We start from the raw sequence: 20,844 nt of genomic DNA, 5'->3' as shown, positions 1-20,844 counted from the left end.
ATTGTGGGAAAAAATGACAACTTCAAAAAACTCATCATGCCTCTTACTAAATGCCTTGGAATGTCTTCTTTCCAAAAAGGGGTAATTTGGGGGGTATTTGTACTTTTCTGGCATGTTAGGGTCTCAAGAATTGAAATAGGCCGTCAGTACTTCAGGTGTGATCAATTTTCAGATATTGGCACCATAGCTTGTGGACTCTATAACTTTCACAAAGACCAAATAATATCCACCAATTTGTACTTATTTTTACCAAAGATATGTAGTGGTATAAATTTTGGGCAAAATTTATGAAGAAAAAATTACTAATCTGCTAAATTTTCTAACAGAAACAAAGAAAAATTCATTTTTTTTACAGAATTTTCGGTATTTTTTCTTTTATAGCACAAAAAATAAAAAACCCAGCGGTGATTAAATACCACCAAAAGAAAGCTCTATTTGTGTGAAAAAAAGGACAAAAATTTCATATAGGTCCAGTGTTGCATGACTGAGTAATTGTCATTCAAAATGCGAGAGCACCGAAAGCTGAAAATTGGTCTGGTTATTAAGGGTGTTTAAGTGCCCAGTGGTCAAGTGGTTAAACTGGCTGGATTGCCCTTAAAGCTTCTGGTAAAATTTGGAGTATTCTTCTCCTCTGTTCTGTAGTGTGGTATGCCAGCTGCAGGGTGGAGGATAAGAAGTGCCTGTCTCGTGGTGAAAACAGCACAGTGGATTTATAGGTATACAGTAGATCTGCCAGGTGTTTTTTCACCTTAATGCATAGGATGCGTTAAGGTGAAAAAATACTTAACTTTACAGCCCCTTTTAATTGCACACTAATTGTGTAAAGTTTTATCCCTAGGGCTGTATTGTCTGTAAACCCACCAGGTACAGGGTTTTAGGAATGTTTTATGTGATTTTAACCATTTTCAGACTGAACCATTTTGCTGGGTTAAGACCAGACCACTTTTTGCTATTCGCGCACTGCGTCGCTTTAACTGACAATTGCGCGGTCATGCGATGTGGCTCCCAGACAAAATTGACGTCCTTTTTACATATTCTTCTACATATTTTTGCTGTTTAAAAGTACCCTGGTAAATGTATGTATACAATGACAATAAAGTATCTTATATTATCCTGTGAGAATCTGAGCCAGCTGCCAGTCCAGGCATCTGAATGGAGTCCGACATTATTGTCAACATCTCTCCAGAGCCTGGACTGACTGAGTGACGTCAGCCAACAGTGGGCCTTAGCCTGCTGTCGGCTGAATACTAGTCACAGGAGTGCCGCCTTGTGACCCACAGGAGAAATAGGGCCAAAAGAGCTTTGACCCTACTTCTACTTTAACGGGAACCAGAAGTCAGTGTCTCTCGGGTTCAATTTGATTTCTCCTGTTCTGGCATATTTGGTCCCATAATAATAATGACTGAGAAGCGCCCATTCTCTATGGATGGGCTTCATTCCTTTTAAAGAGTGAGGGTCTATCCTTTCATTTATTTATTTATATATTTATTTTTGTACATTTTGGTGTATTGGCAGCCCATTTATTTAACTTGTCTGCCTCAATGCAACATAGGTTAATATATGCAAAAAAATGCATTGGTGCAAAATGCCAAGGTGTGACTGGACCCTAAAATATAAAGTGTGTTGGTAGAGGAGTACTTGACTAATTTGTATAATGTTTTTCTCTCACAGCTGGTTGTTAAACGCCTGGGATTTGATACCAGAATCACAGTTCTTGGACATGTACAACGAGGTGGAACTCCATCAGCATTTGATCGTGTCTTGGTAACTCATATTTATTTTATTTATTTTTTTTGTAAACAGAAATTCCAGGACCGTACTTACTCTTGTCCCATAGCACGGTTTTAGTTACCAACATGGCAGCTGTGCCACTCACAACCTTCCAATTGCTTAATAGTGCAGAGGGGTTCAGTTGGGCTTATGTTGCACCCTAAAAAAAGTGAAAAAATCTTCACTTTAGTAAATGCATACCTTTTCCTTTCAAAGCTCTTTACAGTCCACTATCTAAGGATGTGATGTTTTTCACCAGTGTGTACATGTTTGCAAAACTTTTTTTTATTTTTGAAAAGTATTTTGTAATGTACAGGACACCTTAACCCCTCCTACTCTCAGCAGTCCTTAGTTTGTTTTTTTTTGTTTTTTTTACTAGTGTCCTTAGATGGATGACCTCTCTCTGATAGCAGGGTTCTGGCTTATGATTCAGATTATATTGGAAGATCGATGACTTTGGTTCTTGACATGGAGAAATTCTTTCTTCCCACTGCTGCGTCTGGTGGCAAGTCAGACTGCATTAACCCTTAATGCTCCAACAGTGTATTGCAAGTTCCCCTTGTGGGAATCTTTCACTTGCAGTGTTACTGTGGTGGTTCATAAACAATCATGGTGGTATCACTGAAGTCCTTGCCTTACGAACAAAAAACGCTCCTGGGAGTTTGCTGTTGGCTTATGGCAGAAAGTAATCTACAGCTTGTAACATTTTACAGCAATATTACATTGTTATGTCTTTTAGTAACGTCTTTATAGATGGGCAACTCCTATCCTAATATTGATCAGTGGCTCCAAGTTAATTACTACAGTAGGGAACAGACACAAAAAGATATACATTTTTATGGATTACTGTTCTGTCTTTTCAGCGTAATTTTAAGTTTTTTTTTATAACCATGCTTATGTAGGAATCCTTCCCTTTTTTTTTTTTTTTCTTTCTTTCTTTCTTTATATAGCACCAACAGTTTGCACAGTGCTTTGCAACGTGGGGGCAGACAGTACAGTTACAATACAATTCAATACAGGAGGGATCAGAGACCCCTACTCATTAGAGCTTACAATTGTAAGCAGTAAATCGTGTATATATAATCATTGATTTATAAAAGGCTTTAGAGTGATTTTAAACCATCGCTTAGTAAAACAACCCATTTAGTTTACAATAGAAATGAAAGGCAAAGAAATAAAAAAACATATACACGTTTTCCCCTTTTCTATAAGTGATCGCATTCCTTCTGTTCTCAGCTGCATAAGCGTAGGGGGAGGGGAAACGGCAGCACATTGATCTTCCAAGTGAAAGGCTGTACAAGAGGTGTGTGTCAAGACCAGTCTGATCGTTGGAGGAGGGAATTATGAGTCTCCAGCATAGCTAGAGAACAGTATGTTCTGCTTAGTGTGGTGAGTTTTTAACAGGCAAGCAGAGCGACTGGAAGGATCACCAGGGATTTCACACACACAGCACTATAAAGAGAACGGAATACTTTTTCTTAAAAAGTACATGGTACAGCAGGCACATATCATGATTATGAAAGGTTAGGTTTACATATTATTTAATAGACTATATACAGTAACTCCTGCCTGCATTAGATAATCTACTAGGAGAAGCACTCTCCCTGGGGGGTTACCTTGCAGGCGCGCTCCCGATACATTCATGCGGTGCCCATAGAAGCTGAATGTATGACTCGTGCCCGGGGTCATTGGATTTGATTGACAGCAGCGGGAGCCAGTGGCTGCGCTGCTATCAATCTATCCAATCAAGGCTGGGTCTCTGTGAAGAGAAGGACAGCGCGTCCCCGCCGAAGATGGTGAAGGGGCTTGTGTGAAAAACACTAACCTTTACAACCCCTTTAATGTCTTAAAATTTGGAGATCATTCGCTTTTGGTAAGGGAAATGACTCGCTTGATTTCAAGGTGGATTGGGCCTATTGCTTGTGGATTATCACTTCTTTTCAAGATTTCAAGTGTGGGCTTGAATATGTTATATTTTTAAGCTTTCTTTTCTCTTATTTTCACCGACCGACACAGCTCCTCTCTGTAACAAAATGGGTTGTTAGCCCTCACTAGGAGATACTAGGCAAAGTTATAATACAACACTTCAGAACTTAGTTCCGGCCAGGGGATGATCCCTTAGGCTACAATCCCTACACTCTGCCCTAGCAGCATCAGTTTTATTTTGCCTAGTGAAGGAGAAAGACCTAGGAACCCTGCGGGCCCATAGGTCCATGTCTTTTTAATGCAGAAGCTTGGCTTTTTTCGCAAGATGAATGATCCTGTGATCTTCTATCAACAGCCGGCTGGGTGACAGGCTAGTTCACTTATCCTTGTAGTCTCCCCAGTCCAGCCATCGACCGTGTGCAGGTCGCATCTACGGCTCGGCAGGCCACGACATACCTCAGCTCCAGAGGTGGTCGGTGAGCTTTTATGCTCCGGGGCATACATATGACCGGGCTACTGATGTCTGCGTCACAATATGCCGGGCCAGTAACCTTCCCTGTACTGATCAGGAGTTGGCTACAATGGAATGTCTCCCAGCTCTTCAGGACTGGGTAAGTACAGCTCTCCCGATCTCGGCAGGGTTGAGCGGCTGGGCATTCCCTGGGAGGTCGATTTGGGGGCCCCCTCACCCCCCTCTTCTCTCCCCTGTCCCTATCTCTCCTCCTCCCCCCCCTTCCCCCTGCTGTGCATGGATACTGAGCGATGTGTGTGCGCCCCTGGGCTCTCATCTGGGTTCTGGCTGACTGGGGGCGCCTGGATCCTGAGTACTTTAACTCCCGGGAGGTGCCTGTGAAGTTTTCCCTGTGTCGGTGCAGCGCTGTGTCTCTGCCACATGTTTTTTTTTCTGCCTCTCATGGCGCTGGCTGGAGGCCATTTTCAGAATGGGCAAAGGACAGCATGCTTCTGGGCTTCAAGCGGCCATTTTCCCGGTGATTCCCTATTCAGAACACTGGTGGCCATTTTCTTGAAGCCGGACCACATTTTTTGTGCTCTAGCAGCAGCTTCCTGTGCCCTCAGCTTCCTGTTTGTCATTACAGAGCGCTGGACAGTCCTCTGTGTAGTCTGGACACGTTTTTCAGATCGCTTAGCGATCGTTCACCGATCGTTCTGACGGACTGCCACCCACACAGCTTTGGCCCCTCTGCATCTGGGAGCGCCAGGGGTCTACAGACACTGCTGTAAATAGCACGGAACTCCACAGGGTGGTGAGTCCGGCGGGTTAGAACCCCTCAGTCAGCGGCAGCAAGGAGGGTGGGACTGTCACTTTCCTAAGTCCCCTTCTGGTGGCAGATAGGGGTAGGGTCAGCATGGCTTCAGAAACTGGTTTTCTTCCCCCGAAATCCAGGCAATTGCAACCGGGTCACCTGCGGATGGCGCAGTCCCCATGGACACCCTGACGGCGGTCCTCAATTTGTTACCAAGATGGAGGCGGTGCGTGGGAAGAAAGGTGCTAAAAGTCCTCTGGGGTGAGCTCTGACGCAGACTCGGGTCCTGCTGAGGATGGTCACCCCTGCTCTGTCTTGTCAGATGACGCTGACCAGGGCCATTCGGACAGTGAGGATGAGTCCCCGTCCGGGTCCGTGTGTGACAATGCGCTTATTGGAGCACTTATCACAGCTGTGCGTGATACCCTGAAGATTCAGGATCCAGCGGATCCCTCTGCTGAGGTACCGGTCCCTATTGGGTCCCGCAAGCCAGCACGCTCACCTAAGGTATTCTCGTATCTGACTTATTTTGACAAGTTCATTTACAAGGAATGGGGTCACCCGAAACTGACCTTTTTGGTCCCCAAATACATGGTGGTGCCTTATCCCTTTGAGGAAAGCCTTCTCAAGAAATGGTCGGCTCCTCCGTTCGTGGACCCCCCAGTATCCAGGTTAATTAAAGTAACCATGATCCCGGTTGAGGGGACTCCTGCATTCAAGGATCCCACGGACAGGAAGGCCGAGGTGGTGGCTCGTTCCTTGTTTAGGGTTGTGGGGTCAGCCGTGCGACCTGTACTGGCATCCGCGCTTGTGTAGCAGACATTGACTGAGTGGGCAAAACTTTTGCACCGTGAATTGGGAGAACAGGCTTCCCCTTTCTGCGTGGAACTAGCAGACCAACTGGTGCAAGGCCTTAAGTATGTCTGTGACGTGGCCCTGGATGCGCTCCCTCTGTTATCCAGGGCTTCAGTGTCAGCTGTGATGCTGAGGTACCTAATTTGGCTAAAATGCTGGCCTTCTGACCAGGCATTCAAAAAAGCCCTGACGTATCTTCCTTGGCGACCGTCTCATTGGAGCCTCCTTAGATGACATTATTAAAAATGCCACTGGTGGTAAGAGTATACTACTCCCACAGGCCAGGAAAGCTAAGGAGCCTTGCCGTAGGTAAGGGCCTTCTTTTTCCACTCACAAACTGCTTTTTCGTCCGCCCGGAGCTTCGACAAAACGTCCCCAGCCCGACGGGACGCCCACGGATGGTCAAAGTCCCTGGAATCGCAAGCCGAACAAGCCTGCAAATGAAAGTACTACCGCATGACCGTTTGCCCCCACCCATGTCTCGGGTGGGGGGTCGCCTTCAGGAGTTTGCAGCCCGGTGGTCTTCCTGGTTATCAGACCAATGGGTCTGCAATCTGATTTCCACAGGCTAAAAGATAGTTTCTCTCTTGGCCGCCAAACAGATTCTTCCCCTACAGCATACCTGTATCCCCGGTTCGCCGGGAGGCCCTGTTGGGGGCGGTAAGGGATTTGCTGAATCGCGGGGTGATTGTACCGGTTCTGGACTCAGAACGCTTCCAGGGATTCTACGCAAATCTGTTTGTGGTGCCCAAGAAGCAAGGACTTTGTAAAAGTGCAGTGGTTCAGAATGGAATCGGTTCGCTCAGTAGTCGCTGCACTCCATCAAGGGGACTCCCTGGTGTCCTTAGACATCCAGGATGCATACCTGCACATACCCATATGCCTTCGGCATCAAAAGTTTCTGCGTTTTGCAGTCGGGGACGCCCATTACCAATTTGTGGCTCTTCCCTTTGGTCTGGCATCAGCCCCCAGAGTCTTTACCAAGGTACTGGCTCCAGTTTTGGCATTGCTGTGACAACATGGGATCGCGATCGTGGGCTACCTAGACGATCTCCTCCTGAGAGCATCTTCCGCCTCAGAATTAGAGGAGAATGTGGCGATCACCATGCAGACCCTGCAAGAATTTGAGTGGCTGTTGAAGCTAAAGAAGTCGGTGCTTGTGCCGACCCAGCGTCTGGAGTGCCTAGGTTTGCTGTTGGACTCCAGGGAAGCGAGAGTATTTCTCCCTTCAGACAAATTACAGACTCTCAGATCCACGATGAAACTACTGATGAACAGCAAGTGGTCGTCGCTCTGGTTTTGCATGCGAGTACTGGGACGCGTGGTAGCCTCCTTCGAGGCAGTACCTTACACCCAGTTCCACACCAGAGTTCTGCAGAAGGAGATCTTGTCAAAATGGGACAAATCTCAGTTGTCCCTAGATCGACAGATCCAGGTGAGTCAGTCAGTCAGGGATTCACTGATCTGGTGGTTGAGGTCCCCGGTGATTCAGTCCGGAAAATCGTTCCTTCCTCTGAAATGGGTGGTGATCACAATGGAGGCCAGTGTATCCGGCTGGGGTGGAGTGATGGGGGTTCAGTCGGCTCAGGGCCTCTGGTCGACGTAAGAATCCGAGTTGCCGATCAATCTGCTCAAATTGAGAGCGATCGGGCTGCGTCACCACACATGGTTGATGAGTCTTCAAGGGCATCCGATCAGGATACAGTCAGACAACGCCATGGCTGTGGCGTACGTCAATCACTGAGGGGGAACAAGAAGCTCAGCCTCTGCACGGGAGGTCGCTCACATACTTCGGTGGGCAGAGCGACACGTACCGGCCCTGTCGGCCATTTACATCCCGGGAGTGGAGAACTGGCAGGCGCACTATCTGAGTCGACAGATGCTGGACCCAGGAGAATGGGCATTGCATCCGGAGACATTCAGACTTCTGTGCCTGAAGTGGGGCACACCAGATGTGGATCTACTGGCCTCCCGTCTCAATCAGAAGGTGCCAAGATTCGTGTCCAGGATGAGAGATCCGTGGGCAGACACGTCAGATGCGCTGGTGGCTCCGTGGGATCAGTACCAGCTGATCTACGCCTTTCCTCCACTGAAACTGTTGCCACGTCTGCTTCGCAGAGTGGAAGCCGAGGTGATCCCAGTGATTCTGGTTGCCCCAGATTGGCCTCAGCGTCCTTGGTACGCAGACCTGGTGCGTCTGGTGGCAGACGCTCCCTGGCAACTGCTGTTACGAGAGGACCTCCTGTCTCGAGGTCCAATTCTCAATCGTGCTTTACCATCGCTGGCTTTAATGGCATGGCTATTGAAAGCCAGGTGTTGAGGAACTGGGTTCTGTCGGACTCAGTGATTCCAACTATGTTGAGGGCACGGAAATCTTCTTCTCGGAAGATATACCATCGTGCCTGGAAAGCCTACATCTCCATGTGTAAGGCGAGAGGATGGCATCCGCGCTCCTTTTCCATATCCAGGATCCTGCTGTTTCTCCAGCAAGGAGTTGATCAGAGATTGGTATTAAGCACCATCAAAGGGCACATCTTGGCCTTAGCTGTCTTTTTCCAACGACCCCTGGCATCGCACTCCTAAGTGAGTACCTTTGTTCAGGGGGGTACGATGCGTATTGCCTCCAGTGCGTCCACCATTACCCCCATTCCCCTGTTGACTCTTTCCCCGAAAATGGTCTTTCTAGTGGCCATCACATTGCCCAGGAGGTTTTCGGAATTGGCGGCCTTGTCCTGCAAGTCGCCCTATCTGGTTATCCACAGGGATAAGGTGGTGTTGTGTCCGCAACCGTCTTTTCTACCGAAAGTGGTCTCAGCTTTTCATATCAATGAGGACATTGTATTACCATCTCTGTGTCCTAAGCCGAAGCACCCTAAGGAGGTGGCCCTTAACGCTCTGGATGTGGTTAGGGCTCTGAAGGTGTATTTGTCTGCCACTGCTTCCTTTCGGAAGTCAGACTCACTGTTTGTTTCGGTGGCTGGTCCAAAGAAAGGCATGGTGGTCTCGTTGGCCACCATTTCCAGGTGGATCAGACAGATTATAGTACAAGCCTACGCCTTGAAGGGGCAGGTGCCCCCCTTTCCGGTCACGGCCCACTGCACAAGGGCAATCGGAACGTCTTGGGCCTTCGGACACCAAGCGTTGGTCGCTCAGGTGTGTAAGGTGGCGACCTGGTCGTCTGTCCATATGTTTTACCAAGTTCTACAAGGTAGACGTCAGTGCATCAGCTGATGCCTGTTTTGGCCGCAAAGTTTTGCAGGCGGCCGTGTAGTTTCAATTGAATATGCAATCGATATTTTTTCCTGGTTTTTCGATAAAAATGCAGTACTGTTATGTTAATGCACTGTTGCATTACTTCCGCAGGTCGCTTCGGTCTTGGGGATTACTCCTGTTGAGGGTACCCTGTGGTACATGGTGTTTTTTTTCACGCACTGCTGTTCTTTTTGTGTGGGTATAGTTTCACTAGTTCCCATCTACCATGGTCGTTTTTTATGCTGCTGTTTCCCACCCCTCGTTTGGCACTGCTTGGGGACGTCCCATTTTGTTACAGAGAGGAGCTGTGTCGGTCAGTGAATATAAGAAAAAATTGGATTTTTTGTACTCACCATAAAATCCTTTTCTCTGTAATACACTGACCGACACAGCACCCGCCCCTCCTTTTTTCTCTTTACGTTATACTGCTTGTTGACGTACTGAGGCTGCTAGGGCAGAGTGTGGGGATTGTAGCCTAAGGGACTGCCCCCTGGGCGGAACTAAGAGTCCAGAAGTGTTGTATTACAACTTTGCCTAGTATCTCCTAGTGATAGGGCTAACAACCCATTTTGTTACAGAGAGGAGCTGTATCAGTCGGTGAATTACAGAGAAAAGGATTTTACGGCGAGTACAAAAAAAATCCTATTTTTTTAATCGTGCACAAGTTTCAATTATATATTTAGTGATGGACACTTTACTACATATTTTTATGTATATTGTGTATGAAGCCCTCTATTATGAGTTATGATTATATATAATTTATGATTATATATGATTTATTTCTGTGTTACTGATGTTTTGGTTTTGCACACTTATATAGTAGTTATATATACCGAACGCAAGGAAAATGTACAAATACGTGCAGCATCACCATTTTGCACAAGTGCACAATTCTTTTTGGGTTTAATAATTGAAGGGAGTGCATAGGTGGGCTAGTTTATTATCAATTGCAAGAATGTGAACGAAAACATTATTAGTGCTATTAGTGTCGTGTGAAGAATAGGAGTGCACTATGTAATAGATAAGCAAAGCATTCAAAATGTAGTACAGTTTTAAAATTTCTTGCACGTCAGTCTACAATGTGAAATTGCTTTTAAGGACTCAAGGGGGTTGATTTACTAAAACTAGAGTGCAAAACTGGTGCAGCTGTGCATGATAGCCAATCCGCTTGTTCAAATAAGCTTTTACAAAAAAAATAATTGGTTTGGTTTCTATGCAGAGCTGCATCAGATTTTGTACCGAACTTAGTAAATCAGCCCCAAGGTGTTCATAATTTTAAACCACAGTTCTGCCCAGGGAGCACACCTAGAGGTAGAACACAAAACATTAACATTATTTACTAATCTTATATTTTTTTTCTAAGGACACTTTAAAAAATAACCTTTTATGTTTTTAATATCATCTTTGCCTATGTTTGTGTTTGCAGAGCAGTAAAATGGGTATGGAAGCAGTTATTGCGTTGATGGAAGCAACACCTGAAACTCCAGCCTGTGTTGTAAGCCTGTCTGGTAACCAGTCTGTCCGACTGCCATTGATGGAATGTGTTCAAGTGGTATGTATTTTCATCTGTTCTCTAATTTTATAACCATAATATAATATTAAAATTGCATTTAATTTTTTTTCCACATAAAATAGATGATATCCATATTCCTGCAAATATATATAGCACTAATGAGATGAAATCCCCTTTCACAGGTGTTTTTAAATTCGCTGTATAATTTAACAAAATATGTATTCCAGGCAAACAACTACATGCATATCTAAAAATGTTTACTTGCCAATTTGATGTGAAATTCTGTACACAAGTCTGTTATTTTACACAACCTGCTTAGAAAAGAAAAATGTCTGCAAATATGCTATGTATTTTAAATGTGTATTTAGCTGTGTGCCTGGAGTTTGATTAAAGGCTTCAGGGCAGTTGTTTAACTCTGAGAGGCCGTTAATTAACGGGCTCCCAGAATTTCGCTCGAGAGCATCCGTGACCGCACAGATCGCGGTAAACGGCCGCTCGTCACGTGTCCGTTTACCGCGTCATTGCTCCATCAAATGATGGAGCGATCACTTGTAAACAAACCGGCGTCATGTTATGACGCCGGTTCCTCCCTCCCCTCTCTGTACCGATCGGTAGTACAGTGGAGGGGGAAGAGATCGGTGTCAGCAGTGCTGTGGGCTGCATCTGCAGTGCCCACATCGCTGCTCACCGAAAATTAACCCCTCAATTCCCTACCAATACCCTGCCAATACTCTGCAATACCCTGCCAATACACACCAATACTCTGCAATACCCAATACCCTGCCAATACTCTGCAATACCCAATACCCTGCCGTTTTTTTTTATTTTTTTATTTTTTATTTCAGGCTTCCCAGCCTAGAGGCGAGATGTGGGGTCTTATTGACCCCATATCTCACTGTAAAGAGGACCTGTCATGCCATATTCCTATTACAAGGGATGTTTACATTCCTTGTAATAGGAATAAAAGTGATCAAAATTATTTTTGGGGAAAAAAATGTGAAACTAAAATAAAGTAAATTGAACAATAAAAAAGATTTTTTTTTTTAAAGCGCCCCTGTCCCCATGAGCTCGCATGCAGAAGCGAACACATACGTAAGTCCCGCCCACATATGAAAACGGTGTTCAAACCACACATGTGAGGTATCGCTGCGAACGTTAGAGTGAGAGCAAACATTTTGGCCCTAGACCTCCTGTGTAACTCAAAACATGTAACCAGTAAAAAAATTTAAAGTGTCGCCTATGCGGATTTTTAAGTAGCGATGTTTTGGCGCCATTCCACGAGCGTGTGCAATTTTGAAGGGTGACATGTTGGGTATCTATTTACTCGGCGTAACTTCATCTTTCACATTATACAAAAACATTGGGCTAACTGTTGGGCTTTACTGTTTGTGATAAAAAGTTGAAACGACCACCATTGTATTCTCTAGGGTCTTTGCTTAACCACTTTCAGACCGGACCAATTTGCTGGTCAAAGACCAGACCACTTTTTGCGATTCGGCACTGCGTCGCTTTAACTGACAATTGCGCGGTTGTGCGACATGGCTCCCAAACAAAATTTACGTCCTTTTTTCCTCACAAATAGAGCTTTCTTTTGGTGGTATTTGATCACCCCTGCGGTTTTTATTTTTTGCGCTATAAACAAAAATAGAGTGACAATTTTGAAAAAAACGCATTATTTTTTACTTTTTGTTATAATAAATATCCCCCAAAAATATCAAAAAAAAAAAAAATTTTCCCTCAGTTTAGGCCGATACGTATTCTTCTACATATTTTTGGTAAAAAAAAATCGCAATAAGCGATTGGTTTGCGCAAAAGTTATAGCGTTTACAAAATAGGGATAGTTTTATAGCATTTTTATTAATCATTTTTTATCATTTTTTATTATTTTATTTTTTTTACTAGTAATGGCGGCGATCAGCGATTATTTTTATTTTTTTTTTATTTTTATTGTGACTGCGACATTGTGGGGGACCCATCGGACATTTTTGACACATTTTTGGGACCATTGTCATTTATACAGTAATCACTGCTATATAAATGCAGTGATTCCTGTGTAAATGACACTGGCAGTGAAGGGGTTAAGTGTTCCTAGGGGTGTGTTACTAACTGTGGGGGGGTTGGGCTTTCATTTAGTGAACACTGATCTCTGCTCCAATCACATGGAGCAGAGATCAGCGTCACTAGTTGCTAGGCAGAATGGAGAAATGCTGTTTACAACAGCATTTCTTCATTTGGCCGATCCGTGAGACGATCGCGGGTATGCCCGCGGCGATCGAGTCCGCATGTCCCGCGACCGGACTCACAAGGGGCCCGACTAGCGCGAGAGCGCGCCGCCGGCGGCGCGCTCCCGATGGCAGGGCGGCAAATTTAAAGGGACGTACATGTACGCCCATTTGCCTGCCCGTGCCATTCTGTCGACGTACATCGGCGTGCGCTGGTCGGCAAGTGGTTAAAAAAACATATATAATGTTTTGGGGTTCTATGTAATTTTCTAGCAAATAAATTATGATTTTTACATGTAGGGGAGAAATATCAGAATTGTCCTGGGTGCTCCAGAACGCCTGATGGTGCTCCCTGCATGCTTGGCCTCTGTATGTGGCCACGCTGTGTAAAAGTCTCACGTGGTAACGCCGTACTCGGGAGTAATAGCAGAATGTGTTTTGGGGTGTAATTTGTGGTATGCATATGCTGTGTGTGAGAAATAACCTGATAATATGACAATTTTGTGAAAAAAAGGAAAAAAATAAATCTTGATTTTGCAAAGAATTGTAGGAAAAAATGACAACTTCAAAAACCTCACCATGCCTCTTACTAAATACCTTGGAATGTCTTCTTTCCAAAAAGGGGTCATTTGGGGGATATTTGTTCTTTTCTGGCATGTTAGGGTCTCAAGAAATGAAATAGGCCGTCAGTCCTTCGGATGTGATCAATTTTCAGATATTGGCACCATAGCTTGTGGACTCTATAACTTTCAAAAAGACCAAATAATATCCACCAATTTGTACTTATTTTTACCAAAGATATGTAGTAGTATAAATTTTGGCCAAAATTTATGAAGAAAAATTACTAATCTGCTAAATTTTATAACAGAAACAAAGAACAATTCTTTTTTTTTTCTTTACAGAATTTTGGTCTTTTTTTCTTAAATACCACCAAAAGAAAGCTCTATTTGTGTGGAAAAAAAAGGACAAAAATTTCATATGGGTACAGTGTTGCATGACTGAGTAATTGTCATTCAAAATGTGAGGGCACCGAAAGCTGAAAATTGGTCTGGTTATTAAGGGTGTTTAAGTACCCAGTGGTTAAACGTGATTTGTGAACACAGAGTCAGTTTTGGGAAATGCCATTCAAATCTGAATATTTTTTATTTTTTTTTATATACATAGCTGGATCGTTTTATCCCCATGAAAGTTGAGCTTTTTTTTGTGTGGAAGATGATAGTTTTGTACCCCACTCCACCCCCCCCCCCGCCTTTTTTTTTTTTTTTTTGAAATACAGGTCAACTCCCACTATCGGCATACTCAGTAACTTGCAGCACTGTGCCAAGTGCTCTTCAATATTGTCACTCCGGTGATCCACAACTAAAAGACGGCGCAATCCTCTAAAAGCTCATCCAGCTAGCGTTGCATTATACTGTGTAACAGATGCTGAACACTACCGACTCAGCATGTAGTTTTATTGTGAAAATTGCCTTAACCTTGGCTCCTCCAAGGCCACAGCCATGTCACGTGTTGCCTGGCCACAGGGCTTAATCGTAGGGGACCCCTACGTTTAAGCCGTGGGAGGGGAAAACCGTGTCAGGGTGCGTAGCCTATGAGGAGCTAAGGGCTGGGGCTGTGTTCACATTTTACAACATGCTGAGCTGGTAGTGTGCAGTGGCTGTTACACAATATGATCCTACTATTAGCATGCCTCTCTGTTTTCTTGTCCTTGGAGGATGGATGTCTTTTCTCTGCCCTGCTGTGAAAAGACTAGCCTATTTTTGCTAGCATTTATTTTCCTTTTTTGTTATTCAATCCAAGACCCTTTTTCCAGTTAAGCTAGAGCTGGTTTCTATGTTTGCAGCTATCCCACATGGCCTACCCCTTTCTTGGCTTTTCGTGTGCCACAAATGGACTCCACTGGACTTAACATTGCCAGGAATGCCAGGACATGGCCTTCAGGCACTGGGTTCCTAAAGCAAAATCCAGGTCCAGAGCTATTGTCATTACACTTGCCCTGCCTCTTACGACTCACTCGGCATAGGCTGAGCACTGGGAGCCTGACCTGGCCTCTTGCTATCAGCCTATGAAGGCATACTGCCATGCTGTTACAACATGTCTAACTCTAGACGTGGGGAAAGTTTCATTGTCCCGGGTAGCCCCAGCTTTGACTCTACTAATGGCTCTTTTGCTGCTTGCAGTACACCTACTAATGTGGATGATTTATGCAGCCTTGAGCCATGCCACCCTGTGCTCCTAGAGTCTGTAGCGCCATTGGGTGTGGCTGCCTCCTTGGCCTTTTCTAAGGAGGTCTTTACCTGCATGACTTTATGGCCCAAATCACAAATGTGCTTCTGCGCCTTTCCCCGCAGACTCTGATTTTGAGTCTCTTCAGTCCCTACTGGATGAGCTTATCTCCTATAAGACTGTTTCCTTCTATTACTCCTAGATTGAAGGAGTCTGCTTTGATTTTTAGGCCTGTTTCACATGGGCTTCAGCTTGTATAGGAGCAGTGTGAACAGTAAGCTTTTAGGAAACTTTCAGCAAGCTTTTGCAAAGCTTTCTGAAAGCTTTGAGCAGCTTACTCTGATCATTTAAAGCTCCCTTCAGCTTCGGTTGGGAAAATGTTATACACAGATCTTTATGGAAGTGCTGATTGTCACTTTAAACAAGCTGCTAGCAGGCTTTGACAGGTTTTCAACACGTTTTAAATAGCGCTGAAGCCTGCTAACAGCTTGTTTAAAGTGACAGCCAGTGCTTCCATTAAGATCTATGTTTAACATTTTACAACCTGGAGCTGTATGGTACTTTGAAAGCTCTGTAAATGCTCTGTAAAATCTTGTTGTTTACACTGCTCTTATACAAGCTAAAGTCTGTGTAAAACAGGCTTTACCAATGCAGTGAGGAGCACTTTAGAACTGGAGGATTACACTACTTCTATTAGTGCTGTTCCCAGACTAGGGTTCTTTAGAGCTCTTTGGATCACCAAGACTTTCCTAATGCACCCTCTAGTCTTTATTAAAATTGATTTTAAACCTCCTGTTTGCATCCCCAAGCAACTATAAGCCTTGCATCTGTTTTGACTAGGTTATAAAAGGGGTCTGCCCCCACTGTGGACCTAACAGTGTCCAACCTTAACAAAGTGACCAGTGTTTGAGAGGAGGATGCATCTGTCCTCAAGAACCCAAATGATAAGTAGTTGGGGGGGGGGGGGGGGGTCTCTGTTCCCAGACTAGGGTTCTTTAGAGCTCTGTTCTGTCTTAGCCCTTGTACACACGGTCAGAGAATCTGTCGGAATGAGTCTTATCGGACCGTGTCGTCAGATAATCCGACTGTGTGTGGTATGCATCGGACTGATTCCGTCCGAATCTCCGTCCGACCCAATTTTCCAACATGTTGGAAATATTTCCCGACCAACTGGGCCGGACGGACCTAATCCGATCATGTGTAGAGCATTTTCATCGGATCAAGTGCCACGCATGCTCAGATCAAATTCCTACATCAAAGCTATTGGCTACTAGCCTAAATGTAGTCCCATTGTAACTAAATTATGTCATCACGTTATGAAAGATCTGATTTTTCGACAACTTGGCCCGACCGTGTGTATGCAACAGTTTCGGACACAATCCGTCGGACTAAATCCGACGGGCAAAATCCGACGGATTTGGTTGGCATAATCTCCGACCGTGTGTACGTGGGCTTACAGGCACAGCTCTTCACTCTGTCTCTGTGACTTTGGGGGTTATTTACGAAAAGCAAATCCACTTTGCACTGCAAATGCACTTGGAAGTGCAGTCACTCTAAATATAAGGGGTAGATCTGACATGAGTGGAAGCTCTGCTGATTTTATCATCCAATCATGTGCAAGCTTAAATGCTGTTTTTTTTTATTTTCCTTGCATGTCCCCCTCGGATCTATAGCGACTTCACTTTCAAGTGCACTTGCAGTGCAAAGTGGATCTTCCTTTAGTAAATATCCCCCTTTGGATTGCTAAAATATCACTGAATGTTCAAAAGCTATTAGGATTTGGTCACCCTTGTGGTTGATCCATTAGTCATAGAATGTCTGGTGCAAATTACTCTAATCTTGTACTACAGCTGTGATGGGCTGCTGGAGGTTTCCTATTGCAGTGCCTTGAAAAAGTATTCATACCTCCTTGAAATTTTCCACATTGTCATGTAACCAAAAATGTAAATGTGTTTTTTGTGATAGACCAACAGAAAGTGGCACATAATTGTGAAGTGGAAGGAAAATGATAAATGGTTTACCAAATTTTTTACAAATATCTGAAAAGTATGGCGTGCATTTGTATTTAGCCCCCCTGAGTCAATACTTTGTAGAACCGCCTTTCGCTGCAATTACAGCTGCAAGTCTTTTTGAGGATGTCTCTACCAGCTTTGCACATCTAGTGAGTGAAATGTTTGCCCATTCTTCTTTGAAAAATAGCTCAAGTTCTGTTTTCTCACAGATTGCAAATGGGACTTTTTACAATTTCTGTCTTTTTGCCACTCTTCCATAAAGGCCAGATTTGTGGAGTTTACGACTAATAGTTGTCCTGTGGACAGATTCTCCCACCTGAGCTGTGGATCTCTGCATCTCCTCCAGAGTTACCATGGGTCTCTTGGCTGCTTCTCTAATGCTCACCTTGCCCGGGCTGTCAGTTTAGGTGGACCTGTCTGTTGTGTTCCTTGGCCTTCATGATGCTGTTTGTTCACTAAGATTCTCTAACAGACCTCTGAGGGTTTCACAGAACAGCTGTAAGTATACTGAGATTAAATTACACACAGGTGGTCTCTATTTACTAATTAGGTGACTTCTGAAGGCAATTGGTTCCCCTCTAGATTTTAGTTGGGGTTATCAGAGTAAAGAGGGCTGAATACAAATGCACACTACATGTTTCAGATATTTATTTGTAAAAAATGTTAAACTATTTATCATTTTCCTTCTACTTCACAATTGTGTGCCACTTTGTGTTGCTCTTTCTTAAATACATTTAAGTTTTTGGTCGTAACATGACAAAATAGGGCACATTTCAAGGGTTATGAATACTTTTTCAAGGCACTGTATATTTCCCGAATGACTCCCCTGTCAGCTTGCATGCATAGAGCACTTTGGTTTAAGTGTTGTACTGAGGAGCCTATACATCCAAGAGGCACTTGCATGGCATTTAAGAGACAGCGTCCCTCTGGATTTAATTATAATATCCAATTCAGAGCACTCTATACCAAAATCGTATACAGTACTATGCAAAGGTTTTAAGCGGATGTGAAGAAATGTAAAGCAAAAACGCTTAAAAAAAAAAGAAAGAAAGAAATTATATATATATATATATATATATATATATATATATATATATATATATATATATTTTATATTAATTTTCAAAATGCAAAGTGATCAAACAGAAGAAAAATCAAGGTCAAATCAATATTTGGCGTGACTACCTTTTTGGCTTCAAACCAGCATCAATTCTTACACTTGCACAGAGTCATGGATTTTGTAGGATTAGAGTCAGGTGTCTGATTAACTAGTCATACCAAGCAGGAGCCAATGATTATCAATTTCATATGTAGGTTGAAACATAGCTGAATAAAATGAAAATGGCAGTGTAGGAGGCTTTAAATTGGGTGAGGAACACCTAGCTGCTACTAAGGCAAGGTTGTAGAAGACTGTTTCATGTTACAGGTCATACACCATGGCAAGACAGCAACAAGACACAAAGCCAAACATTTCAAAGCAGACTGGGATTTCAAGATGTGCTTTTCATGCTCTTTTGAAGAAGCAAAAAAAAAAAAAAAGGGCCATGTTGAGGACCGTAGCACAGTTATCGGCCAAGGACTGCAAACAGTGCAGTAGATGAAAGACACATCGCGCTTACTTCACTTCGACATCCAGCAGTGTCATCAGCACAGAACTGGCAGAAACCAGTGGGACCCAGGTACACCTGTCTGAAGAAGTCTGGCCAGATGTGGTCTTCATGGAAGAATTGCGGCCAAAAAGCCATACCCCTGACAAGGAAACAAAGCTAAGCATCTCGACTATGAAAACGTAGCAACTGGAGTGCAAAAAAACTGACAGCAGGTTCTTTGGACTAATGAATCAACATTTTGAATGTTTTACACTAGCAGGAGGCAGTTTGTTTGCCAAAGGGCTGCAGAGCAGTATAATAATGAGTGTCTGCAGGTAACAGTGAAGCTTGTTGGAGGTTCCTTGCAAGTTTAGGGCTGCATTTTTGCAAAAAAGAGTTGGCGATTTGGTCAGGATCAATGATGTACTCAATGCTAAAAATACAGGCAGATTCTTATCCATCATGCCATACCATTGGGGAGGCATGTGATTGGCCCCAAATTTTTTCTGCAGAAGGACAAGGACCCTAAATATACAGCCAATGTCATTAAGGGCTAGCTTCGGCATAAAGAACAGGGAGCCCTGAAAGTGATGGTTTGGCCTCCACAGAGACTTGATCTGAACGTCGAGTCTGTCTGGAATTAATAAAGATTAAGGCTGGGTTCACATTGCAGCGGTTACGAGAACCGGATGTGATTTGCACCGCACTGCAGTGCAAATCACATCCGATCTCTGTGCGATGCGAGTTCAGCCATACAGATAGTATGGCTGAATTCGCATCGCACCCGGCCCAAACTCGCACAGGACCCTTTTTTTGGTCCGCAGCAGAATCGTATCGCATGGGTGTTCACACCATGCGATCCCTGTCCGAGTTTGCAGATCGCACTGCGATATGCGAACTGATCTGGGGGTGTCATTAACGTTTCACTGACACTCCCAGCAGTTCGCATAGGGCAGTGTGAACTGCCGCCGGGAGGCATGCGATGCGGGAACCCACAGCGGATTTGCGGCGTTCCCGCATAGCTGCAATGTGAACCTAGCCTTATAGCATAAAGAGACTGAGGGATTTTTATGTAGCCTACATCCACAGATTTGTCATTTGGTTCTCCAAGATGTTTATAACCTACCTGCCGAGTTTTTTCCAAATTTTGTGCAAGTGTACATAGAGGAATTTATGCTGTTTTGAAGGCAAAGTTAGTATATTGATTTGATTCAATTTCCTTTCTGTTCATTTTACTTTCAATTTTGTTAAATTGATAAAAAATAAACTATTAACATTTCTATCTCTTAAAGCATTCCTAATTTACAGCATTTTTACACACCAGCCTAAAACTTTTGCACAATAAGACATATATACAACTTCTAAAAATGCTACTTTACTATTGTTACCTGAAAAAATTAATTGTGCGCATTTCAATACATAAATCAATAAAAAAAAAATACTACAACAAACCACCGAGCATTTGTTGAAGGTCAGACCTTTTGTTAACCCCGGTCAATATGTTCTGGTGAATGATCTAAAATGCACTGGGTGGAGTGGAGCACGATGTTAATCTGGAGAATATATGAAAATATATATATATATATATATATATATATATATATATATATTATTATTATTATTATTATTATTATTATTATTATTATTATTATTATTATTATTATTATTATTATTATTATTATTATTATTATTATTATTATTATTATTATTATTATTATTATTATTATTATTTGTGTTTGAATTGAATGAAAAAGCAGTTTTTCATTTAGAAGATGAAGAGAAACATTTGAAAAAGTTGTTTTGCCCTGGCTATTTTGTATCTCCTTCACCAACACAGTGTATGGGTTTTTAAGTGTTAAATGCACTGCAAAAATTTCAATAAAATCTGAGCTATGAACAGACATTAGATGAAAGAATCTGGATCACTTACTATACATTATCTTGTACCGCTCTTCGTTTCCTCCTACTGACTTGTTTCATAGTTACACAGTAAGGTTGAATAAAGACACCAATCCATCCAGTTCAACCTGAGTGAATGTCTACAATTGTCCCTATCCCTGTACATTGCACACACATCAGTCCCTACCCTAAAGGAGCTCACAATCCAAGGTCCCTATTCATATATTAGGGCCAATTTTGGTGAGGAGCCAATTAACCTACCTGCATGTCTTTAGAGTGTGGGAGGAAACCGGAGTACCTGGAGGAAACCCACAC

General features: G+C 43.4%; 1 protein-coding gene across 1 annotated transcript in view; it reads left to right on the top strand.

Annotated features, from left to right (window-relative positions):
• LOC143924420 (ATP-dependent 6-phosphofructokinase, liver type) overlaps positions 1–20,844 on the top strand; it is a 336,686-nt gene that overhangs the window by 141,918 nt on the left and 173,924 nt on the right. Inside the window, exons 9-10 of the mRNA XM_077448722.1 lie at positions 1,672–1,764; positions 10,495–10,620. Coding sequence (XP_077304848.1) covers positions 1,672–1,764; positions 10,495–10,620 — 219 coding nt within the window. The remainder of the gene's footprint in view (positions 1–1,671; positions 1,765–10,494; positions 10,621–20,844) is intronic.

Source organism: Lithobates pipiens, unplaced genomic scaffold (assembly GCF_037356315.1).
Source record: "Lithobates pipiens isolate NorthernLeopardFrog02 unplaced genomic scaffold, aLitPip1_a1.2 Scaffold_22, whole genome shotgun sequence".
Classification (NCBI taxonomy): Eukaryota; Metazoa; Chordata; class Amphibia; order Anura; family Ranidae; genus Lithobates; species Lithobates pipiens.
Note: the sequence above shows the minus strand (reverse complement) of the source record. Positions and strands in the feature narration are given on the sequence as shown.